Here is a 15,841-nt window from a genome sequence, read left to right as displayed (position 1 = left end):
GAAAATTCATGGCTTGAATGGCTCGAAACACCCAAAACGACATCGTTTTGAGTGTAAACACTACAACAAAAAAGGGTTTTTACGGCGCGCAATGCATGCCGTAAAAACCCTTCTACGACATGCAACGCGCGTCATATTATAACCAGTCATGAAAAGTCATACATTTTCAACAACATACTTTGTACGCCGTTAAAACTATTTAACGGCAGATTCTGTGCGTCGTTGTTACTTTTTCTACGACATGCTATAGTACAGCATTAAAAACTATTTAATGGCAGATTTTGTGAGTCGTTATTACTTTTTCTACGACATGCTATAGTACGCCGTTAAAAACTATTTAACGGCAGATTTTGTACATTGTTGTCACTTTTTTTACGACTACTTTTGCACGCTGTTAATTGGTGAGACAAATAACGACGTTGATTGCGCGCCGTAAAATATGTAATACAACGACTTATTATGCCTACCGTAGAATATGCAATTTTTTAAAAAAATATTTTTTTAAATTCAGTAAGTTCTATTTGACCAATTTTGTACAAGCTAACAAATATTACAAACAAGCATCAATCAACAACCAAAATATTGTTTCAACCATCAAAAAGAAACTATATCCATATATAAGTTATGAACATTCAACAATTGTCGATACATTCCAAACGTCCAAAAACTAACCTTAATTCAAAACCACTCAAAAGAACTATCCTTAACTTCTAATTGTCCAAAAAGTTCTAAACCATCCAAAAATTATATCATATACAAGTTTCTAAACAAAATCCAAAACTATCCAAAGATGTTAGAGTTTCTAAACTATCCAAAACTATATCCAAAAGCATCAAAGTCATATCAAAAATTATCCATAGATATTAGAATTTCTACTCAAAATCAAAGCTGATGAAATGGTTTGGCCAAGCAATAGTGCTTCCAATAGCATCCTCAAGTACAAACATCTCACGATTAGGGCGAAACAATGATGCATTAACTTTGACATGATTAACCCACACTTTCCAACACCCAGGGCCAAGAGGCACGTGATGTGCCAATTGTTTAGAATCTGTTGATGCAATTGTGCCTTCCGCAACCACCACCTTTGTCCCACCCCAATGCAACAATTTGCATTTGGCATTGTCCAAGTTAGATCCATCATTTCCAATTTCATTCTCATCATGCAACTATCATGAAAGAAAACATAAAATAAGCTAATGAATTGAAGACAAAATTAAGATAATTAATGCCATAGAAAATTTACCCAAATGTCTTCATTTTCACAGCCTTCGTTATTTTCATCACCCTAAAAAAAATTTAATACAATATCAAGTTATATTTGTTTACTAAAAAATTTAGTAGATGATGTGGGATCCATATGCAAAATTGACAAAAACTCTAGAGTAAAAGTAAGCAAACAAAAGTATAAACATAACAAAATTTATGTAAGTAATAATGCTATACAAAATTTACCCAAATATTTTCTTGTGAGTGCATCCTATGTTCACCACCTTTGTGCACCCTATGTTCACCACTTGCACTATTTTTCTTACCCTAAAAAAATTGTAATACAATCGTAAGAAGTATTTGTTTACTCAAATTTAATATATGATGGGATCCATATGCAAAAATGACAAAAGGTTGAGTAGAAAATGAAGCAAGCAAAAGTACAAGCATGAGAAGTGTGCGAGTTTACTTGCATTTGTCTATAAGAATGTTTCTTGTCATTTGTCCCTTTGCTTGGCTCCTACAAGTTGTAATTAATTTGTTTTAAAAATTTTGTGAAATATCCTTCTATAAAAATCTTGCTATATATGAAGACAAATCAACATATTACAAAAGCTTGAAATACTATTCTCTATTATAATATATTTATATGTTTTATTTTATTTTGTTAGAATTAGTGACTAATGAGATACTATTATAGTTAGTTAGAATTAGTGACTAATCAGCTATATTAGAAGATATAAATATCTGTAACAAACTCTATTTTGATTCATTGTCAAAGAGATTGATTTCTTGAAATCTTGTTAAATTCCTATGCACACATATCAACACAATTTTATTATTTTTAAACTAAACTGACATGAAAGCTATTTTTCAAAAAAAAACTTTCCCTCAAATGATTTAAGGCAATTTTACCTGGGTTTCTCCATGAGAACGTTTCCTACCCATTGCATCTTCGCTTGGTTCCTACAAGTTTTAATTGAAAATTTTTAAAAACTTTTATGAAACATCAATACAAATAACATATATTGTCAAATTCTTAATCTTTTTACCTCATTTTGCCTCTTTCCTTTTAAAATTTCAGCTCTCATCTCTTGGAGTTCTTGTTGTAAGAGCAGCATTTGTTGATTTAGTTTTCTCATGTTTTGATTTTGGTACACTTGTACATCAACTTTCGATGGCAATGCTCCAAATCCAAGCCCTCGTACACTACCACGGCGTTCTGGACCAAACGCATGAACAATTGCATCATCTTTGATAGACATTGGGCCTTCTTTTGTAGAAGGCTTGTGAAGCTCTTCAACCTTTTTCTACAATATACAACATTTATTAAAAAATTAAATCATAATGCAATATATACATTTTTTTATTAAAAAAATGGTGATATCCAAAACTAATGCAATGCTATGCTATATCAACAATAGCAACAAATAAGCAATTACAAAGATATTGAATATGATATATTCCACTCTAAGTTCTTTTAAATCACATTTCCAACATATACAAAGGATACATCATTTCCTGACAAATCACTTTGAAAATTTAAGACTATCTGTGGTGTGAATATCCATCTGTAGACCATATGTGGCTATAAAATTAGCAAAAAAGTTATGCTTCAAGGGTTTGTATAGGTGTTTGGTGACTTAGTAAGGCAAGGAATGACATAATTTCTAAAGCTGTGAGAGTAGCAAGCAACCCTCCATAAACAACCAACAACAAATTAGTTCACACAATTTTTCCAAGTTGGTCGGTTGAGTATCATTTAATACACAGTTAAAATGCAAAATATACATATTAAGCTAATTCATACCACTGCTGCCTGAAGCACTTCATTCACAGGTTTTTCTTTCTTCCTTGTATGTCCTTTAATCCAAACATCAATTCTAGATATAGAATCTGGGTGTGGGCTCTGATTTTTCTATTAAAAAAAAAAAAAAAAAAAAACATAGTTCAAAATAAGAAGAAAAAAAATCAAAATGCTTTACAAATAAATGTTGCCTATATTGTCGAACTTACCATTTCTTCCTCTAATCGTGCATAACCTTTTCGACTCATGGTGTGTAAGACATTTTGCTTTGCCCTCATATCTTTGAATTTGTTACTCTTTTCCTAAGTGTAAACATTTGAAATGTCAACATTTATTAAGAATTTATAATCTTTATCTTAATTGTTTTGAAAAGAAATGAGCTTCTAATAAAAAGTTACAATTACATAAAATTGTTATGAAAAAGAAAACTTACAATAAAGCCTTTTGAAAGTCGATTTTTCACAAATGCCTTCCATTCAGCCATTCCAATGTTATCAGGTTTGGTGAGGGCAATATTACTTGCTAAATGACCTTTACCTGTTGCAGCAAGAGTTCTTACTTTTCTTGATAGTTCAGACTTGTGATTGTGCCACAATTTTGCAAACTTTTGCATCACATGTGTTTTGTGGATATCATGCATTTTGTATCTAAGCTGCATTTTCATATAAGCTAACATTTAGTATTAGAAGAGGCAAAAAAATTAAGAATTGTTATATAATAATTATAATTAACTACATAAACATATTACCTTCACACAATCCCATAACTTATCCTTAATCTCAACTGGAACATCAACCCAATAATCTATGTTAATTGGCACCAACTCTCGAGCTAAGATCCCTTCTAAGGTTGATAATTGTACCGATTCAGGTCCTATCGGTTGGTTCCTTTCATTGAAGTCGATCTCATCACACTTTTGTTTTCCTTTGTCATGCATCTTTAATTTTGACGGCCCCCTAGTTTTCTTCTTCGGTTCTTGACTAGAGTCTCCATCTACATTTGGTGATTCAACTTGTCGAGTATTGGAACCTGCACCTAAAATTCTTATTGGTCCATTACTTCTGTCATCCATTGTGGTAGTAACTACAGCTTCTTGCTCTTTACTATGTCTTTTCGCTACTTTTTTAGAACTCTTTATGACACATGAAAAAATAAAGACAAGGCAACCAATAATTAGTTACAAATGTGTATCCAAAATAAATAAGTTCGAAAAAAACACTTGTTTCAAGTTTAAATTTATATTAAATAATGTATAAAGTTACCTCTGCACACATATTGTTGGTTGGCAACTTCAATTACTAAATCCTTAGAAAAGAATTCCACCTGAAAAAATGAAAGAATAAAACCAAATCAAGTTATATCCTTTATATGAGATAAGTATGTGAAAGAGTATTATAAAAAGAGAAAAAAGAACTAATTAATTTAATACATACCACAAATATTACATAGAGAAAAACAGGTTCTTAAACATCAATCACAATAGAACACAAGTGCTCATAATGTTATTTTATTTCATTACTAGGTCAACAAAACATTTTTAGTAACTCATTCATCACGCAACACTTCCACACCCTCACAATCAGTCCTTACATAGCACTCATCTTCATTACCGTTAGCCATTTCAAGCCTAGCTATATCGACATGTCCACACGGCATATAAGCATCATCATCATTCATTTCAAAATCATGAAAACCTCTTGGGGGTGCTTTAAGTACAACTTCCCAACTAGATGTATCACTATCTCTCAAATAGAACACTTGTTTTGCATGTGAGGCTAGAATGAATGGATCTCTCTCAAATTGATGTCTTCCCTGTTGTAAGTTAACCAAAGTAAATCCATCTTCAACTTTGGCACCATTTCCAGTAGTTGCCCAATCACATTTAAATAAACGGACTTGAAATTTATAATAGTCCAACAAAATAATCTCTTTAATAACCCCATAAAAAGAGATTTTGCTCACAACTTGTGTGGTATCTCTCTTACTAGCTCGACAAAAAGTTTCTGCTTCAATGGAAACACCGCTATTTTGTGTAGCCCTCTCAACATTGGTTGTATGAAAGCGATGCCCATTAATAACATAACCCAAGTATGACATTGCATTATTTCTTGGGCCAACTGCAAGCCATTTCAATGTATTTGACAACTCACCACCACAAGAATTGATCTTCTCTTTTAACCATTGACAAAATGTATCCATTTGTCTAGAATGTAGTAATGCAGCATCCCTCAAGAAACGCTTATCCAAACGCTTAAGCTCCTCTGCATGCATCCTAATAAAAAAGTAAAATGGTAAGAACACAACATTATTTGAATAGAAAATTACAGAGTAATATTTAACTCATCATACTTACTCTATATGAGGTTGGACTTCTGCACTGTTTATTAGAACACATCAATGAGCAATTTGCAACACATCATCTGGTATCATTATTGATTTTCCTGAAGTAATTGGGCGTCCTTCTAGTATTGTTTCACTTTCAAACTCTGTATTGCGATTATGTCGAGCACCTATTTCAGCTGCTTTCTTCGTATACCCACTACAAAATTGCATACACTCTTCAACTAGATAGCATTCTGCTATGCATCCCTCAGGTCTTGCACGATTTTTAACATAACCTTTAAGTATCTTCATGTATCTAAACAACAATAAAATTTAGCTTAACAAATTTTTTTAGAGTTTATTTATTTTAGACAAAAAATAATACTTATATTTAAAATATGACATAGACTAACCTTTCAAATGGGTACATTCAACGAAACTGCACTGGTCCACATAAGCGAGCTTCTCGGCCTAAGTGGATTGTTAAGTGTACCATAATATCAAAAAATGATGGAGGGAAGAATCTTTCTAGTATACACAAAGTCTCGGCAACATCATTTTCAAGTTGTTCTATCATAATCCTATCAATCACCTTTTGACATAACTGATTAAAAAAAGAGCACAATCGGAATATTGCATTCCTTGGTCCTTTTGGCAAAAGTCCTCTTAATGCAACTGACAACAGTTGTTGAAACAAGACGTGACAATCATGTGACTTGAGTCCAATTAACTTGCATTCTTGTAATGAAACACAATTAGCAATATTTGAGCTATAACCATCAGGCAACTTCAAATCTTGTAGCCTAGAACAAAAAATCTTCTTCTCATCCTTGGAAAGTGTATGCGACGCTGGTGGCAAGTAAAAATGGGATCCTTTATCCTCTGCATGCAATTCACTTCTAATTCCCATTTTCGCCAAATCTTTACGGGCCTTAAGACCATCCTTTGATTTTTCCTTAACATTTAAAAGTGTGCATAAAATGCTTTCACAAACATTTTTCTCGATGTGCATCAAATCCAAGTTATGACGTAAAAGCAATGCCTGTAACATCAAACAAAGATTTATAATTCAAAAAATTATAAGAAAAAATTTAACTAAGACTAACGATAGACGAATGAATATGAAATCATAATTTCCAAGCGCTTACATCCCAATATGGTAGATTGAAAAATATGGACTTCTTCTTCCATTGTTAGACGCAATCGAACTCTTTTTCGTCTTTTTTTTGTTTCGTCTGGTCCCTTTTTCTTTTCCTTTCCTTTGTAGTCTTTCCCCAATTAGTTTCAATGTCCTTTATTGCATCTAACACATCAGATCCACTCAATGGTTTGGGATTCCCCCGAAGTTCTTGCTTTCCATCAAACCAACTTCTTTTCATTCGAAATGGATAATCCGAAGATAGAAATCGCCTGTGGCCCATGTACACTATCTTCTTACTGTGATTTAACCACTGTGAGCATGTGTTAATGCTACATATAGGACAAGCAACTTTCCCTTTTGTGGCACATCCAGCTAAGTTCCCATTAGCTGGAAAATCATTTATTGTCCACATCAACATAGCCTTCAAATTAAACATAGACTTGTTGGCTGCATCATAGACCTCGACACCATTATTCCATAATTCTTGTAGGTCTTCTATAAGTGGTTGCAGATACACATCTATGTCATTCCCTGGTTGCTTTGGTCCCGGTATAAGTAATGTCAACATTATATTTTCTTTTGCCATGCATAACCATGGAGGAAGATTATAAGTCACTAACATCACTGGCCAACAACTATACCTTGAGCTAAGATTTGCAAAAGGATTAAATCCATCTGTTGCAAGACCAAGTCGAAGGTTTCGTGGATCCAATGTAAAAGAGGGCCACTTTTGATCAATTGAATCCCATGCCAATGAATCAACTGGATGTCGCATCTTTCCGTCTTGACTTTTGTGAGTGGAATGCCAAGTTAATTGTTCTGCTTTTACTTGTGACCTGAACATTCTTCTAACTCTTGGAATTATGGGAAAATAACGCAACACCTTCGCTGGAACCCCCTTTTTAATCTTCTTAGTTCGCTTATCTACTTTCCAACGTGAACAATTGCATTTTGGGTATGTCTCCATATGCTCTAACTCTTTTCTAAATAAACAACAATCATTGACACAAGCATGTATTTTGTCATACCCTAGATAAAATGCTTTGAGCAACTTCTTTGTTGTATATATAGATTGCACAAGTGTGTTACCTTCTGGTAGCATGTCAGACACTATTCTCAAGAGTTCATCAAAACTCTTATCAGATGCCTCATGCACAACTTTTTGCTTGTATAAAGCGACAATTGCTGAAAACTTAGTGTACTTTGTACAACCTGGATATAAAGGAGTTTCAACATCTTCTAATGCTTGTGTGAACTCCCTCTCTTTACTTTCATTTGTAGGTTGCGAAAAATCATCTTGTACATAAACATCTCTAAACATCCTATAAGTCTCTGGAATTGCAGCATTCTCTTGAACTTCTATAGATTCACTTAATGGTTCCCCATGAAGAACCCATGACTTATATCTAGGATCCATCCCTTTCATGACTAAGTGCTCCAACACAGTATCACAATGTTGTTGTGATAGGTTTCGACAACTTCCACAAGGGCATATGATCATATCGGGATTCCCTGCATTCTCCTTAGCCATATTGACAAATTTTCTCGCTCCATTCAAATACTCATCCGATACTCTGAAAATTTTAAATTATTATTAATTCCATCCAAAAAAAAAAATTTGAGTAGCTTAACATTTGAAAGCATATTTATGGTTGTGTTTGGAAATAAACCTTGGAAAATGTACCCATTGTTTATCCATCTTCAACTTTCCACTTGCTAACAAATTGCATCCACAAAAATCGCTCGAACTAGTTACATGCTTCAATGCTCTAAATGATTAGCAAATACACCAAGATGGTGATTTAGAATTTCAATTTCCCATTAATGGTTCTCAATGAGTGTGGAGTTGTACTTTGAGTTTAAAATATTAAAAAATTAAAATATTTACAAAATAAAATAAAGTATTTAAAATAAAAAAATTTAAAATGTTTAAATAAAAATTATATATTTAAAATAAAATAATAAATTTTTCTTAAATATTTTAAAAAAATAAATCCCAAAAAAATTCTAAATACAACTCAAAATTGAAATCTATACAATTCATACCTTTATAAAATGTAGAATAAAATGATACAGGCAGCATTGTATAAATAATACAGTGTCATTAATTTATACTTATATATTGATTGCACATTTCCATCAAAGAGATTTTGGATATTATCCAACTCCTACAAGCTAAATTCATTCAAGTATGATAGTATATTGCAGTCATCACCTTAGAAAATGGGTTAACAAGTCTACGTGCAGAGAAATCTTGTCAACTTCAATGTAGTTTCTAGTTCAAAGCTTAGGGGAGATACTCTGCATGTCAAATAATTGAAAAGATAACCATCGAGAGGGTTACATAAATTATGAAGTGAATAAATATGAGAAGATAATAAATAATAAACATTAATTCAAAACAATAGCATTAAGCCACTGAAAGTTTTTGTTATTTGAATATTACTAAGTACATGCATCTTTTCAAGCAAAGTTAAGAGCCTTAGGGAAGGTGACTATAATTTATCTAATAAAATGTAGTGCCTGTTTGGATACAAGCAAAGTTTAGAATACAAAGGGATGGGTGGGTCCACTTTGGTCATTTCCACTTTGTAAAAGAAGTTAAGGTTAAATTTGATTCATAATGAGAAATTTAAAATTGAAAATGAAAAATTCTCAAATTCATAAACTAAACACAATCTAAAACGGAACATTATGGCTATGTTTGGCATAAAGGGTTTTAGACTAAAATAATTATAAAAAGACAAAATAAGTTAAAAAATCAATAAGACAAAATAGGCTAAAAAATTAATAAGACAAAATGTCACATCCAAATCATATCTTGCTTGTTTCCACTTTTCAAAAAACACTTTTGAGAAAATTCTACTTTCTTATTTTTCGTGTTTTTTTGTTTTTACTGAATTTTTTAATATTTTAAACAATTTTTTTACTTTTTAGATACGCCTAATATAAATACACCTAAAAAGTAAAAAAATTGTAAAAAAAATCTTTTAAAAATTCACTAAATACCAAAAATACAAAAAAAAAAAATACAAGAATTCAATACATTTTTTGTATTTTTATGTATTTATTAATTTTTTAAAATATTTTTTCACAAATTTTTTACTTTTTAGATACATCTAAGTAAGGTGCATCTAAAAAAATAAAAAAAAATGTTTAAAATTTTAAAAATATTCACTAAAAACAAAAAAACACAAAAAACAAAAAAAAATCAATTTTCAAAAAATTTAATCCAGAAAACTCAAACCAAACACACTGAATCATTTTATTTTTTCTCTCACAAAATTTAAAAAAGCCAAAAAATTCCAAACGAGACTTTTTAGCTCCAAGTTAAATAGCCAAAAAGCCTACCTGCATCCCAAACGAAGGCTATATTAGCTACTCAATTGAAAGACCACAAAATAATTATGTTAAAATTGTATTTGAATTATAAATTTGGATAAGAATTTATAAAATGAAAAAGAGAAAAATTAGTCAAATGTGAATAAAGTATAATTTTTTTTAAAAAAAATTAAATCCAAAATCCGAACACACTATAAAAATAATTACTTTATAAAGTGTATCTAAAGTGGAATATTATCTTCAATCTCACAAATTTAAAATAATTATACTCATTCATTCGGATTTTAATTTAAATAATACTTTTTCATATATTTATTAGTTATTATAGTTAGGTTTATGAATTAAAGAATAATGTTATAATTATCTCTTTTACACAAAATGATGTTATGATTTATGTCTTTAATAATGATTGAGTGCCTAACATCTCAATTGAGACTGTCAATTGGACAACTGAGCTAGTACAATTCGTTAATTCGTTGTTGTATTGAGTTTACAAATGGAATAAAATGAATCATCCAAATAGAACTTGTAATGGGTCCAATTAAGTTGTCTAATCCAGCATAGTAGAGTGAAAACCAAGTTCTGAACTCTTGTTTTAAGCCAATAAACCATGACACATCAAAAGAATATTGATCACCTTTTATATATCACAAGCAAAGTAGATTGCAAAGCAATCAATATTATTTTTTCTTTTTTTGTGAACACGACAATTGACAAGTAAAGCAATAAATATTCGAAAGCTGAAATCTTTTTTAACAAATTCAATTTTCCAATTCAAATTCTCAATTTTATTGTTGGAGGTGAAGACTGAAGCAGGGGCTGGTGGATAGCTTTGCTCATCTTCTTCACTACTGGGCGGGTTTCTAAGCCGTTCTTGCTCTTTCTCATCTATACAGGAGAGACACAGGTACACATTTTAATAGAAATTTAGGCGTAAGGGCCAAATTGAAATTAGATTAAAAATGTAAGAACTAAATTGTTTAATTTAAAACTATAGGGACTAAAGTTAAATTTGGATTAAAGTACATGGATGAAAAGTGTAATCAAAGTAAAAGAGAAAATGATATCATTTTTCATCCATTTGACTTATTGAACTATTGTTGAAAATTAGGTTAAGTGTTATGTAAATTAAAATCTTAAGGAAGTCTCATGCAATTATGCTAAAATTGTAAAGTTTACTGTATTTTTATCCAAGCTTTAGGGGACCCAAAAGAAAATTTTAAATTAATTATATTAGAGTTAAATACATAATGATTCTCAAAGTATGCATCTTGTGTCACTTTAGTCTCTAATGTTTCAAATGTGTCATTTGGTCCCCAACCTATTAATTTTGTCACTAAATACTCTCTACCTCCATTTCCATCTGGAATTGATTATGGAAGACATCTTTTTCAAACTACATTTATATATTAGTAAAATGAGATAAAAAAAAATAGTCTCCAAAGTGTGTGATATGTTTCAATTTCGTCTCTAATATTTTAATTGTATCAATTTAGTCCCTAACTTTCTCAATGGCATATGTGATTTCATGAAAATACCCTTACTTCTATTATCAATTGTAGAAATTAACGGAGGTAGGGACCATTTAGTGACAAATTTAATAGGTTATAGAGCAAATTGACACATTGAAAATATTGGAGATCAAAAGATTATATTATAGAGTAATACTACAAACACATCCTTATCAGGATTCGTTTGAAATGTGAGTTGGCTTTTTTGACTTTTTGGCTATTATAATCTAAGACTAAAAAATCTCGTTTGGGATGGACATTTTGAACTTTTTGACTTTTCTGAGAGAAAATAAAATGATTATACTTTGGATGTGACATTTTGTCTTATTAACTTTTTAGCTTATTTTGTCTTTTTATGACTATTTTAACCCAAACCATTTATGCCAAACGAGCACTCAATCCAAAAAGTATATAGAAATTATTCTCTACCACATTTCACATGGGCTTCACATTATACAAATTAATCTCAACCACACAATCACTCATCCAAAATTTTCTGGGTGGATATGGACGGGTCTCTTGACTTTTCCTATATTATATGTTATACAAAGCTTCATTTCTTGATTTCCATTTCAATTTTTGTAGAAAAGCTCTTTGTTCTGTTCAATTTTTTACATTTTACATTTTACTACACTAATTGAAACAGAGGTGAGAAATGGCTCTGGATGTTGTTGCTTCAGTTGGTGAACAATTGGTTGCCCCAGTTAGCCAATTTGGATATTTCATTTTCTATAACAGAAACATTAAGAATCTCAAAAACAAGTCCAAAAATTGGAAGACACAAGAGATAGAATACAAAGGAATGGGCAAATTATTGAACCTAGTGTTGAGCAGTGGTTGACAACGGTGGATGAAGTTAGCAAAGAGACCGAAAGATTCCTTCGTGATGAAGACAAAGGGTGGTGCCCAAATTTGAAGTCACGATACTCATCGAGCAAGGAAGCTAAGAAGAAGATTGAAGACGTGGTAGAGCTATGTGAAGGATTAGGAGACTTCTCTAGTGCTCCGATGGGGATCGCATCCACATTCATATCCGCCAGAGGTTTTAAGGGTTTTGAATCTAGAAGATTGATTATGAATGAAGTCATGGAGGCACTGACAGATGATAGTATCAATATGATTGGGATATGTGGGATGGGAGGGGTTGGCAAGACAACATTGGTGAAAGAAGTTGCCAAGAAAGCAGAAGAAAATAAATTGTTCAATGACCCAAGACCCATCCTTCACTGTTATTCAAGGTATGATAGCTGCGCAGTTGGGTTTTTGATTCAGTGAGAAAAATTTACCTGAGAGAGCAAGGGAGCTAAAACAAAGAATATTGAGTAAGAGAGTCCTCGTAATACTAGATGATGTTTGGAAGAAACTTGAATTGAAAGACATTGGAATTCCTTTTGAAGCTGATCACAAGAGTTGCAAAATTGCCATGTGCTCTAAGTAATCTGGAAATTCTCAGCATTACTGGCTTTTCTATGAAGGAGCTACCGAAAGAAATAGGAAACCTTACTCACATGAGGTTGATGTATTTGTTGAAATGTCAGGTGCATAGTATTTCTCCAGGGGTTTTGAAAAGCTTATCAAGACTAGAGGAGTTATATGTTTTGCTGCATATTTGTAAGCATACTTTGATGAAGTTGATAACCTGCTAGTGTGGTAATTTGTTATTAGTATATACTTGTTGCCTATGAAGTACGGATACTTCAAATAGGGTGACGTATCCGTATCGTATCCGTATCAAATACCGATACTCCTTGGATACTTGCGGATACGTATCGGATACTTATTAAAAGTATCGGATACTTCTTAATTATTTTTTCATTAATTTTGGAGTATCGGATATTTAATTTTGAAGTATCGGATACTCCAAATCATATTTGCTTGTTTTATGAAATTAGAATTATAACATTTCTTGCATAGTAGTATAATATAATATAATTGCAAGTATAAATATGAGAATATTTTTCTAATACTTTGTTAAGTTCTTCGATAAGAAGAGCATAGTGAGTTAAATAATAGAATTTATCAAATTGATGTATCTTAATTATTTCATGCATGTCCCTTATAACTACATAGAAAGTAAGAATTAACAAGAGAATATAACAATGCTAAAATTAAATATTAATAAATAAATAAGCAAATAAACTTGAATACAATATTTTTCACTAGTGTCAAAGGAAAAAGTATAGAAACAAGTTGTGAATTATTCTATTATTGTAATATAAATATATTAAACTTGATATTGAAATGAAATATTTGCAAGACCTATTAAAAATTTAAAAAGTAAATATGCTACTAGTTTAAATTAATACAAAATTCTTAAAGATTAGTATTTTACATTATAAAATTACATTGTGGTTTCTCAACGTTCTTTAGCTTATGTGTAATCACTATTAATAATTTTAAAAAATATATTTTTCACAAACGTATCCTAGCCGTACCGGTATCCTATTTTTTAAGATTCTGTCGTATCGCCGTATCCGTATCGTGTCGTATCCGTATCTGTATCTATGCTTCCTAACTTGTTGCCCTATTTTGTTTCTGATAAAAGTATAATTCTCACCTTATTTTGCAATTAAGGTGCTGCTCATAACACCTACTACTCCAACAGATCAAATGAAAGCCATTGTTGAAGCTTCAAAGGGATTTGTGTATCTTGTAAGATCCTTCTTTCCCCAGTAATTATTGTTGACACCGCTTTCAGATCTCTGTCCATGGTTGATTAATTATTTGTCAATTATTCTCTCATTTGTCAGTACTTTTGTAGATTTATTTGGCATTTTCAAGTATTTCAATAGGCTCATAGCATCCATTAAGGTTGATCAGTTAATTAGATCTTTCCACTGTATCTTCTATTGGTTAATGTGTTTCTTCGTAAAGATTAGTTTAAAACATGACAATTTCAGGTACTTGCATTGGCCACTCATAACATTCTGATAATGTTGGTTTAGAGTTGACATAACTTCTTATTATATCTTTACTCCTACTGTCATTGCCTTTGTAGCACAGTAGCTAAATACAACTATATTTTATGGCAGTTTCTATTTGCGATCTATGAATCTATTTCTAAATTTTACCTATTCATCATAACATTCTTTAGTATCACTCATTCATTCTAATGCTAGAGAGTAAATTACGTGGACTCCACATTACAGCGTAAAATCACAAATAAATTCTGTTTAATGTGGAGTCCAGAATCACAGAATTTCAGAACGAATAAAATCTACAATATAAATAGAATCTGTGTTACTGATTCAACCTAGAAATTCATGGATAGTCCACTTGATTCGTGAATAAAATCTACACTACAAACAGAATTTTTAATCATAGATTTTCTGAAATGATTCGAATCAGCTTATTTTCTGAAATGATTCGTGATTAAAAATTTCGAATCAGTTCTATATAACGTGTGTTACTAAAATCTACACTATAAATTCATGAATTTCAGTTCAACGTTCAAGTCCAAAATCACGAATAAATTCTGTTTAACATTACTGATAAGCAGAATCACAGAATTTCAGTTCACGATAGAACGTGGACTCCACATTACAGTGTAAAATCTACACTATAAACAGAATTTTTTATCATAAATTTTTTGCTAATGGATTGATATCGGACTGATATCGGATTCGACCTAGAAATTCTTCACTTCCTCTTGTAACTATTCTCGCTATATAAGCAGAGAAACTAACCGAATAAAATGGAGAGAGAGAGACAGAGAGAGAGAGAGAGAGAAAGGGAAGGGGGAATCTAAACATACATCAAGAACGCAACCCTTCCCCTTCGAACCGTCGATCGTCGCCGTCGCCGAACCAGTCTCACCGCCGGAGGGAGCACACTGTTCCAGATCGAAATCTTGCGCCACTGAACCAGTCTCCCTTTCGAACCCTAGAGCTCTGTTCCAGATCGAAATCTTCTCCCTCTCTTCTATTATCCGATTTACAGCTCTCTATGTTCCCAATTAGAAGCCAAACAGTTTGCATTTTGATATTAAAAAAGATTCATGCCGCTTGAGTTTTTGGTGATTGGCGCCGGATATTATTTTAATTGGGCGCCTAATTTTTTTGGGTTATATCATTTATGGCATAAATTGTGTGTCGTAAAAAATAAAATATGTTTGACAGCTGACATACGTTTGTCGTGAATAACTTATGTATTAACGGCATATCATTTGCATGTCGTAAAAAGTTTTATTATTCACGGCTAACATTGTAAGTCGTAAAAAAATTATCATTATTATTATTTACGGCCTACGCAATAGACACGGCATGATTGGAAAAGTATTTACGAGATGCAAAAAATGCAAGTCGTAAAAATAAGAAACTACGGCATACATATGTTGTATGTCGTTGATGTGGTGCCGTAAAAAGCCAGTTTTGTTGAAACGACGTCGTTTTGACACATCCGAGCCATTCAAGCTACACAAATTCGGGCCACCAAGCATTTTTCTTTTTCAAGGAAATGGATGCACCATGTATAATGTTTCGTTAATGGATTCGATATAGGAAATACTTT

At 31.7% G+C, this 15,841-nt stretch overlaps 2 protein-coding genes and 2 long non-coding RNA genes across 4 annotated transcripts; all 4 read right to left on the bottom strand.

Annotated features, from left to right (window-relative positions):
- Positions 1-590: 590 nt before the first annotated feature.
- On the bottom strand, positions 591-1,293 carry LOC114309374 (uncharacterized). Its single transcript, XR_014328038.1, has 2 exons — positions 1,247-1,293; positions 591-1,169 (listed from the first exon to the last, which is right to left on the bottom strand). It is a non-coding gene; the product is annotated as an uncharacterized LOC114309374 (long non-coding RNA).
- A 761-nt stretch (positions 1,294-2,054) lies between these two features.
- Positions 2,055-4,346, bottom strand: LOC145788850 (uncharacterized). Its single transcript, XM_082867085.1, has 7 exons — positions 4,279-4,346; positions 3,765-4,146; positions 3,450-3,668; positions 3,226-3,318; positions 3,020-3,127; positions 2,262-2,519; positions 2,055-2,175 (listed from the first exon to the last, which is right to left on the bottom strand). The coding sequence occupies exons 2-7, from the start codon at positions 4,086-4,088 to the stop codon at positions 2,110-2,112; spliced, it is 1,068 nt and encodes a 355-aa protein (XP_082723211.1). The 5' UTR covers positions 4,089-4,146; positions 4,279-4,346; the 3' UTR covers positions 2,055-2,109.
- Positions 4,347-5,410: 1,064 nt separating this feature from the next.
- On the bottom strand, positions 5,411-8,010 carry LOC114309428 (uncharacterized). Its single transcript, XM_028255158.2, has 3 exons — positions 6,538-8,010; positions 5,832-6,380; positions 5,411-5,644 (listed from the first exon to the last, which is right to left on the bottom strand). The coding sequence occupies exons 1-3, from the start codon at positions 8,008-8,010 to the stop codon at positions 5,411-5,413; spliced, it is 2,256 nt and encodes a 751-aa protein (XP_028110959.2).
- Positions 8,011-10,486: 2,476 nt separating this feature from the next.
- LOC114309394 (uncharacterized) lies at positions 10,487-15,446 on the bottom strand. The gene is made up of 2 exons (XR_003645761.2): positions 15,087-15,446; positions 10,487-10,709 (listed from the first exon to the last, which is right to left on the bottom strand). It is a non-coding gene; the product is annotated as an uncharacterized LOC114309394 (long non-coding RNA).
- Between the last annotated feature and the right edge of the window lie 395 nt (positions 15,447-15,841).

This window comes from Camellia sinensis, chromosome 4 (genome assembly GCF_055761805.1).
Source record: "Camellia sinensis isolate YWXY chromosome 4, ASM5576180v1, whole genome shotgun sequence".
Classification (NCBI taxonomy): Eukaryota; Viridiplantae; Streptophyta; class Magnoliopsida; order Ericales; family Theaceae; genus Camellia; species Camellia sinensis.
The sequence above is the reverse complement of the archived record's forward strand: the minus strand, read 5'-3'. Positions and strand labels throughout refer to the sequence as shown.